At 29.7% G+C, this 10,206-nt stretch overlaps 1 protein-coding gene across 3 annotated transcripts; it reads right to left on the reverse strand.

Moving 5' to 3' along the window:
- Window positions 1–285: 285 nt before the first annotated feature.
- Window positions 286–9,790, reverse strand: LOC126835379 (uncharacterized). 3 transcript variants are annotated; one of them, XM_050567922.1, is made up of 11 exons: window positions 9,609–9,790; window positions 7,030–7,144; window positions 6,883–6,936; window positions 6,777–6,806; window positions 6,147–6,200; window positions 5,844–5,873; window positions 5,742–5,771; window positions 5,554–5,601; window positions 2,793–2,822; window positions 1,681–1,773; window positions 286–668 (listed from the first exon to the last, which is right to left on the reverse strand). In XM_050567922.1, the coding sequence occupies exons 2-11, from the start codon at window positions 7,136–7,138 to the stop codon at window positions 421–423; spliced, it is 726 nt and encodes a 241-aa protein (XP_050423879.1). In that variant the 5' UTR covers window positions 7,139–7,144; window positions 9,609–9,790; the 3' UTR covers window positions 286–420. The 3 variants fall into 3 exon arrangements, with proteins under 3 accessions (XP_050423879.1, XP_050423880.1, XP_050423881.1); XM_050567923.1 differs by lacking the exon at window positions 9,609–9,790 and adding an exon at window positions 7,603–7,674; XM_050567924.1 differs by lacking the exons at window positions 5,742–5,771; window positions 5,844–5,873.
- Window positions 9,791–10,206: the final 416 nt, after the last annotated feature.

The raw sequence follows: 10,206 nt of genomic DNA on the forward strand, positions 1-10,206 counted from the left end.
CTAACTGACTATTGCACTTACCCATAATATTATATAACTACGGCATAGTGGCCGTATGTTAGATAAACTATTAATGCTAATATTTTCTTTTTACTGTAATAATTGAATTTTTAATTAACAAGTTTTTATGAATTGATGTGTAGGAAAACAAATACAAATTTTCATTTAGTGTTTCATTTATTTTTGCTTTTATCGGAGTAGCTTCTCTTTTATAATGAAAGACATGACTCCATTAAGCAAAAGTATATTTATTTTATTGAGAGTAATGAAATAATTTATAGCAAAAACTTTTTATTATACAGTAGGTTACATTATTTGACAATTTTTATACAAATATGGCACGCAAAAAAATATTTAAATAATATAACAGAAGTACTTTATTAAGTAACTTATGTATTATTTAGTAAAATAAACCTGAGACTATAGGAATTCTGCTAACTCAAGATCTATGCTATTTCCCTTCTTCGAAGGGTTTCCGTTATCCATAGCATGTATAAAAGACCCAAAGTATTTGTATATCTTCAAGCCTCTATTTCCATGTCGTATCGAACACCTTTGGCCGCGTATAACTATAGCCTCTTTTGTGTATGATAATGGCCATGTTGTACTAAAGAACAATCCTATGATTCGACATGTGTCTTTAAAACAAGTACTGTGGCTCGCTGGGTCTACAAAAAAAGTTTCAAAAGTTAGCCAAATTTAGCTTGCTGCACTGACAAAAAATACATAGTTTGACGAACTAAATTTGAGGCTAATCCTAAATCCTCACCTAAGAGCAAAAATGTATTGAGTCAAAAAATGTAAATTTTACAAGAGAGAAAAATGAAATTTTTTACTAATAAATAAATAATTACTAACTTCTTCTTCCTAAACCTATCCACCCCACACACTTCATCATCGCCCGTTTCCATAACCTGTCTTGCCCTATACCATTCTCCAAAATTAAACACGATTGCACCGTTTTACTCCTTTTGGATTAGTAGATCAGTCCATTCTCTTCACTCTTCAAGTCTCTCAACCAATTCTTCCCGGACTTTCCCCCACTAACGCTACTACATCCATGAACATCATACACCAAGGCACCTCCCCCCGTATATCTTTCGTAATCTCGTCCATTACTAAAGAGAACAAGTAAGGACTCAACGCTAAACCTTGATGCACACCTACACTTACACTAAAATCTTCCATTTCTTCACACACACTCTTCACTCTTGTACTTGTCCATACATACATTTCCTCTATTACTTTCACTTACACCCCCGGCACTCATTTTTCCCTAAACGTCCACATCTAAGCTTGTAATTAATAAATAACTAACTAATTAGTTGAAATAAATAAACTTAGATGGGCTCATCCAAAAGTCCAAACGTCATATAAGACAGCGAAGAGAGCGTGCAATTTAAATCTAGTTGAAACATAAAACCGGAAAATTAAAATTTTTTACTAAATACACTTCTGCTACGAGGTACGGATATTAACCTAATAAAAACCAGTAACCGTTAAATAAGTATTGAATAACTTTTTGAACTAAGGGGTAGTTTCTTTAACTAGAAAATTAGTCGGACGATTTATTTATGTAGTTATTTCAACTATAAATGTAATGTGTTTGGTGTCATGTTCGTTGGTCCGAATATGTATTTTTTCGTGTAAATATTGGTTTTCAATTAGTTCATTATTTACTGTGTATAATATCGTTTATTAATGATGCTAAAACTGGTATCAACATGACTCTTCGCTCAAGTCCAAGAGAATCCTTAGTTTTTGAACCAGTAACTGAAAAATTCAATAAATGCGTTGAACAAAGTATAAATAATTTTGCAAATTGTTTCTAATATAACAATTTGGTAACCTTAGTAAACACTGCAAAATTTGCAAGTTACAATTTACATTATTCGAAAAACACATATTAAACAAACACACAAATCGTTAAAATATTATTTTCTTTGATAAAACTAACAGATTTCCGTATTTTTTGAAAATATTTGACAATTTATTTGCAATTCCTGGGAAATATAGCATTGCTGATATCTTTGTATATTGTTTATTTTTCTATTCTAAGGTGCTATAGGTACTGATACACAATTGTGTTTGACCAATTTAAAGATTTGTTATTTGATTAAAAATTTGACACGTGCTTTTTTACAAATTCTATTAAGCAATTCGGTAACGGACTCGATTCCAAATTTAATAAATTTTCTTTATTTTTTGACATCTCAATGGCTTCGCTGATGTTTAATTCCTGATAGATCGTATCTTAAATTAGTTAAGTTTAGTACGAAATAGCTGCTATTAACAGTATGATTTTCCGATTAGTAAATATTCCAGTGGATGCAACTGATTTCAAAAATAAAAGAAGTATTATTAAAGAAATAGCCACATTCAACGGCTATGATAAAAATTCTATTTAAATGAACGAATCTAAAACGTTTATACGAAAAGAATTTGATAAACAAATCATTTTATTACGTTCAGTTCAGGGTAGTGGTTTTTGAAGATTAATGACGTCAAACGTTTTAATTTCAAAAACCGTAATTTTTGCAAATAGACGTTTAAGATTCAGTTCAAGGTAATGGTTTTTGAACGTTAAAATATTTAGCGTTTAAATGAATGTTGAACAAATATTTGTATAATGTTATGTTTAGTTTATTATCAACTTGTAAATTGAACTTTTTCATCCTAACAGTTTATTCTCATTACATTACGGAAACATTACTGGATTGATTTAAAATAGATTTCAAATGACCAACTAGATTTTAAGCGCTATTTACGACTGTCAAATAAAGCGTGATTACCTTGAGTTCTAACCTCTTCGAATGTGAGGTCTGTAACAAAAACATGAAAACATGTAATAAATAAATTGTACAGTTATAGAAAATAAGTATTTTATTAAATATAGGTAGAAATGTAACTTTAAAACTAAAATTACATAGGCCAATTAATTGTTACGATTTCGCGTCATCAACATAAAGATAGAGATTTAGTGGTTAAATAATAATAACGGATACTGGAGTACTTTAAAATACACGTTTTCATTCCAAATAGTATACTTTGACATCAGCTGCGGATTACGTGCCATACCGAAGATTATTAAAAACGCACACCAAGTGCGGACGATAATTGTATAAAGCTCATGGCGCCAAACATTTTCAAAACTAAATCAAAACCTAACCTAACCTGGGTAGTTTTGCGGAACCTTAATGATAAATTTCATTTTTTCAAATTTGTTGGGCCATCATTAAAAACGCGCTCCGACACAGCTGTCGCAGCTGTGCAATATACCAGGATCCTGTGTAAAGTTTGCTATACATTGCTCAGCAGCTGTAGCGGATGATAACTGTATGAGACGCATACCGTCAGAACAGCTTAACATGTTAAAAACTAATTTTTTTAGAATAATTTAATATAAAAAACCAAACTTGCCAAACCCTCTGCGCTAGAATGTTATATTGTTAAGATTAAGTACTAGAGTTCTATGTGTAAAACGTGTAAATATAATTATTGCGGTCAAAATGGTTTTACGACTTTTCCGTTATTTTATTTGTTTTTGACATTTTCATGTCTTAGCTCCGGCACATAACCGAAAAAATTCTTAGTTACGCTGTTATCTGATAAGAGATAAGAAATGAGGAATGGGGTTGTGGTTGGAATGGAGAATGGGGTGGATATGATGGGGGGGGGGGGGTGAGAATGGGGTTTGGGATGGGAATATTAGCTCTAGCACATAGCCGAAAAAAGTCATTTTTCAGCCGAGTCTGCAACCACGAAAAAGCATTTTCATGTCTCGTTAAAGTACCAAATAAATTTAGATTAGTTGTGGAGTTATAATTAAAAAAAAAAATGACATGGAGCTTCCAGTTACAACATAAGACCAAGGAGATTAAAAAATTATGTACGATAAAGTTTCTGGCTAAAATTGTAGTGTTTATTATCTGGCCAAAAGTAACTTAACACAGAGAATTAAACTATTTTGAATTTATCATTTAGTTCTAATTTGAACGTTGAACGTACAACATATTTCTTATCTCCCACTCCCTATCTCCTACCTCCTATTTCCCACCCCCTACCTCCTACCCCTGTAACGGTTTTGTAACGCTTTTGTAAAGAACGCATTTTGGTAACGCTTTTGTAACGAACGCTTTTATCGGTTATGCACCACAGCTAGATCCCACCCCCAACCCTAACACCATTCCCACCCCACCTCATCTTCATCCCAATTTCTTTTTTCGTTACGCTTTTTTGATAACGCTTTTTTTGGTTATGTGCCAGAGCTAAGACATGAAAATGTCAAAAAGTGTTACCAAAAAAGCGTTACGCTATTATCTGATAAGAGATAAGAGATATGTTGTACGTTCAACGTTCAAATTAGAACTAAACGATAAATACAAAATAGTTTAAGGGCCCATATTCTCTACGAATTGTTTTAAGCCAGATATTAAAAACTACAATATTAGCCAGAAACTTGATGTTTTAATATACTAGTTACCTTAGATACTAGCTTGTTATTGCTTGTTAAGATATTAAATCATTATTTATAATTCTAACACTACTCAACAAAATACTTTTAGTACTTCAACGAGACATGAAAATGCTCTTTCGTGGTTGCAGACTCGGCTAAAAAACTTTTCCATTTTAATTTCATGTTATTAATTCAATTGTTTATTCATTGTGAATTTTATGACTAATCAATGAGAGGTGTACTTGGAGTGACAAGCTTGAGATTACGCACATTTTTACAATTTTGTAATATAATAGCATCTTACTGAAATGTTCAATGTTTCTATTAATTATACCTTATAGTAATACAATCGTTATGGTTATACGGACCCGTAATGCTAAAGCATTTCCACGATCCAATGTTTTTCCGTGGAGCGGAGAAAATAACTAGATATTTTTTAATAAATATGTTCTGTGGCTATAGACGGATCGTTTTCGATTGAAAGAAGTCGAATTCATATGATAGTTCATTTTAATAAGACTATTCAAACGTTTAGTTAAATTATTAAATGAAATTGTGAAGTTTTGAAAAAAGTCCTCATTAACGATTTAAATTTTTAAAACTCATAAATAAATATATTGGTAAAGTAGTTTTGTTTTACATCACTATATTGCACACAAAACCGTTTATGATTTAGTAGTTTTATTCATCAACGGAGTGAAGTAACCTATGTTACACAAGTAGCTCATTGCTTATAAACAGGGTCAAATTTGTTCAGTTAAAACTCAAGCTGTTGGTTAAACAATAAATTTAAAGATTTATATTTACAAATTGAAATATGTATAGTGCGTAAATATTAAAAATATTTTTTATAATTATTTTTAAGTAAAATTGCAGGTGAAACACAGTTATTTTTAATTACCCAAGAGTTTAACTTTTTGGACAAACCCCTTTCATAAATAATCGATTCAATTAAGGGCACTAGAAATCATTTCTAGTGGCCACTTTGACAAAGTGAAAAATATTTAGCTTATGACTCTGATTTCCAACCAAATGTTTTTAAGTACAATTAAACTTTAACTATCAGTTTAAAGTTATATGTTGAATTTTATAATTACTTATGTCTTTGAATAATTTTCGTTGCAGTCTAGCCTCCAAAAAATGCTCTAAAATATAAAACAAAATACACTTTTATATAATATGTCAAATTATATAGCAAAATTAATATGCATATGATTTTTCTCATAATTAAAAAACTAATGTAAAAGTCGTTTGTAATGTATTATTAATATGAAATATGAATTACGCATAATACAGTTGTCATCAAAATCTTGTTCTAAAATTAAAACGAAAACATTTTATACTTGTGAATAACCAACAACCATATAGAAATATTTTTAATTATTACCAGGTAGTGCAAACATAAAAGTCAATTGAACTGAAATTGTAATTACAAAAAATTATTTTTGAACGATATTAAACTTAATTTCATAATCTATTATAAATTAAAAGGAGGAAGTCGAGGTAGAAAATACACGTTTAATAATAATAACTAAGTTAAATTTACAAATAAATATTGAGTGATTTAAATTTAATATTTATATCACTCATAAAGTTTCATTGATAAATTGTTTTTACAATTATTGTATCATTTCCAAAACATTTCTTGTACTAGCATACGTGATCGGTTTTGTTGTAGAATAATAATTACCCATCGAGAATTCACCTAGACCAACAAAATGTTTTATTATGTCCCAAATGCTGTCTGAAATAAACAAATAATTTATTGAGTTAGAAAAAATAAATTAAATTATGCGAAGATATACAGGGTGATATTTTTAAATAAACTTTATAAATTTAGCATAATGTACTAAAACCTTTGACTGGTCGATAACCAGTTTCGGATAACTATTTTTGAAGTTATAAGAATTTCAAAGTTAGGATGGGAGGGGAAATGCGTTTGGGTAACGCACGCAGATATGTAAATATAATACTACACTACAACTATCCGAAACTGATTATCGACCAGTCAAAACCCTATGAGACATTGAGTGGCTCGTGATAAAAAAATCCCGTTGTATGTATACAAATTTTCTGAATATAAGTACATTTCGAATTAAACGTGGCCCATTTAACTAGTGATAAACCTTGTTGAAATTTTATCACACAAATAATCTATAATATCTATTCTAGATCATCGATAATATTGTACAAACTTAATTATAATGTAATCATATTATTCGTGTAGGAGACACTTTTGAGAAATATTTTGAATACAAGTTGCATTATTTGAGCTTACTATAGTATGATTATAGTATTAATAGGGTTAAGTGTATCTTACTTGTTTCAATATGTCTTGTAATGAGTATATCTGTAATAAGTTATGTATACAAACTGTAATGTATTAAAACTTAAGAAAGTATTTTGTTAACAAAAAATGTACTGACTTGTAGTTTCAATCTGCTTCATTTCGTCTATATCGTCAACGATTTCTTTAGTGCCTGTAAAAAAGTCAAATATTGAAATTTGTTTAGTTTTTTTTAATACCTAAACCGAGTACCTTAAGTAGTTACTTGTAAAAATGAACTACATACCAACACTTGCCGAAACAAGTCTTTGAGTAGGTTCTTGAGAAGGTCCTGGAGTATCAACAGCCAAAACACTTAAAATAGCACAGAAGTGTAATACATAGATTACTTTCATTTTTGTCTGCAAATAATAATACAAATTAAAACATATTAAACGGTTAGGTTATTCTGGCAATAAAATCTTAACGTTCATTGCACATTTCCCTATGTACATTTTTGGAACAAAATTCCTTATTGCGGATTGGCGAGGGGATCAAGCCGAGAAAAAATGTAACGCGTTATGAAAACTATATGTGGTGCGGTCGAGCGTGATCGGTTCCTAGGAGCGAGTGGTACCGGGTTCTAATCCCCGGCTCCCCTCCCAACACTTTTTGCATTTTTTCAACTTTTATGGTAATTTTTATTGCAAGAAGTCTAAAAACTTATAAAATATTTATATTTTATTACTACAGAATACATTTTTACTGTTAAAAGTACTTGATAATCTAAATTGCATTCGGTTTTTTTCGTCATTTATTATACTTGGCAGGAGATTTTATTTAACTCCATGCGGGATTATTTCTTTATTATTATATTTACCTATTTACATTGCTCTGATGTGAAATTTAAACTTCTGTTGTTATAAACATGCAGGTAAAAAATCATGGTTTTCTTACATTGATGCAAAGATCACTTGACCACAAGATACGATTACAGAAAATATTGAAAAACAATTATTGACAAATGTATACTAGTTTTCAATATTATTGTCGTTTCGGGTTACGGTTAAATTGAATAAAGTTGTTTTCGATAGAAACTACACAGGTGGAGGAGAGGCCTCTTAATTATGTCAAGTCAGATTTTGTTTGATTACATTAAACACGTTATATGTATTCATTCTGGTAGCCTAAGGACTCGAAGTAATGTAGACAAATGATAAATGACTATTGAGCTATCAGTGTTAGCATTGCAATTTGTTTAAGTTACCACGTTACAAGCACTGTTGTATTTTACAAATACAATTTTTGAAGTTTTACTATTATTTTTTTTTTTTTATAAAAAAAACAAATGGTTTTTGAATGTACATATCATGTTTTATTATTTGTCTTTTTGAACGTTTTAGTTCGCTTGCATACCTTATTATTACAAATATTATATCGAACACAAATTTTGTATTAAAACCAAACATACTTAAACAAATGTTTTTTACCTACATATGTCATGTATTCTAGTTAACACAGCATTACTGTGTCCAAAAACACCATCCTACAATGTTATTTTACTAGAAAAAATTAACAATTTTCAAAATTTACTTTCGATCCCGTCCTTAAATTATATCTTTGTTCATTCACATTACACATCTAGATGTTGGTGTACACGATCCGTTACCTATCTTCTCCGTACGATTATATACTCAGTTTTTTCAGCATTTATTTCTAAACCTACTCATTTAGCCTAATCTAATAATTTTCCCGCTTGCTCAATGAGATTTTCTTTACCCAATCGTACTCCGTTATCTTCAATGTGACTCTCCCTGATGACTTTTTCTAATGTTATATCACCATCAACAAAAACCTCCAATTTAAATCATAACGCAAACACACAAAACAAAAATCTAAAATCACCACAATCAGCCATAAAAAACAATTCAACAAATCCAAATGAACACAAAGCCTCTACGAAAACCAACGAAAATAAACAAATTATCTCATTCGTGTCAGCTGCATCGAATAATGTATATCCAAAGCCATATTAATAATTAATACGAAATACACAAACGGGGATATACCACAAATAGAATATTTCATATGAATATTATTCAGTTAGTGCAAACACTTGTTTAAAAAATGTGTGTTTTTTTGTGTTCATTATGTAAACATAACACTAGAGTTTCTACGTCTGGAGGAGGAGCTAAAATAGTATCATATAACTATAATATGGTTAAAATTCACATCGATTCTAAATACAATAAAATATCATAACGTTCTACATCACTAGTATTAGGCCAGCAACATTTAGTATTAAAAATATTATAATATGTAGATGTCGATTGACATTATGTGTGGTATGGATGAACACTTTTAAAATAACAAAGCAGCAAGAAGCTACGCACAATTTTTTTTTTTTGTAAATAATGACTTCGTTAAAAATTAGCATCAAAGCTTTTATAGCGTTTTTTTGAAAGTAGTTTTACCACTTTTATAAAAAATAATTCCTGTAGACCTGTGACCTCTTCGTCCCCACTGCTTTGATCCTATTATGCCTCGATCCCACTGTACTGGCTAACTAGGATAAAATCACTTTCAAATAAAAGCTTTGATACATACTATGCGTTTTATGCTACGCGTAGTTATAACCAGCGTTTTGCATCATTCTAATAAACTTATCACTATATAATCATCTAGATAACAAATTATTCTAATAAAAGTTCTTCGTTTAAAAATGTATTCGAATATTTTTTAAAAACACCATTTAAATAGTCGGTAAGTTTTTTTTTTAAGTAATTATATTTTCAAAATTATTATTTCGTAACATTTAATACGTTTTACTTTAAAAAAATGTATAAAACCAGTTAATATAAGAAAACAATTTCGTACATTACTTACCAAATAATTTCTATGATAGTTATACTGACGGCTTCAATGGTTTTTTACGACTTATCGAATGGCTTATACTTTGTCGACCGAAACAATAAAGTCTAGATGTATTTTGCAGATTTGTTTATGCGAATTTGTTAACATAAGCAACATTAGTCATTTTTCGTTATAAATAACACATTTACATTATTCTGAAGCATAATAACAAATAGAGTATAATATTATATTTGCTCAGTATTATAGTAGTATGAGTAATAGTGAAGGAGGGGATCTCAGCGGATCGCTATGTACACTATTTTAAACTTACAAAATAATTCGTTCAGACGATCACCAAAAATGAACACGCAATAATAAAATTATCAGATTCAACTGTTTCTTAACTTACGAGAAAAATATAGAATCAAGTTTATATGGGGACTGTAGTTAGAAAGCTATTAAAGTACATTGTATCCACTCAGATACGTATTTTTAATTAATTGGGCATGTTAAATGTTTTATTTATATAAACATGTATATTTTGAACTGATTCAGACAAAATCTGCATTTTTTGTTTCAAATTATATCTAATCAAAATTTATATTCTGAAAATTGGCAAAAATTTGGTATA

The sequence above is a fragment of the Adelges cooleyi genome, unplaced genomic scaffold (genome assembly GCF_023614345.1).
Source record: "Adelges cooleyi isolate 19-005CV unplaced genomic scaffold, UGA_ACOO_1.1 ACOO_flye_CR_arks_rails_tigmint_CR_PRNA_23, whole genome shotgun sequence".
Lineage (NCBI taxonomy): Eukaryota > Metazoa > Arthropoda > Insecta > Hemiptera > Adelgidae > Adelges > Adelges cooleyi.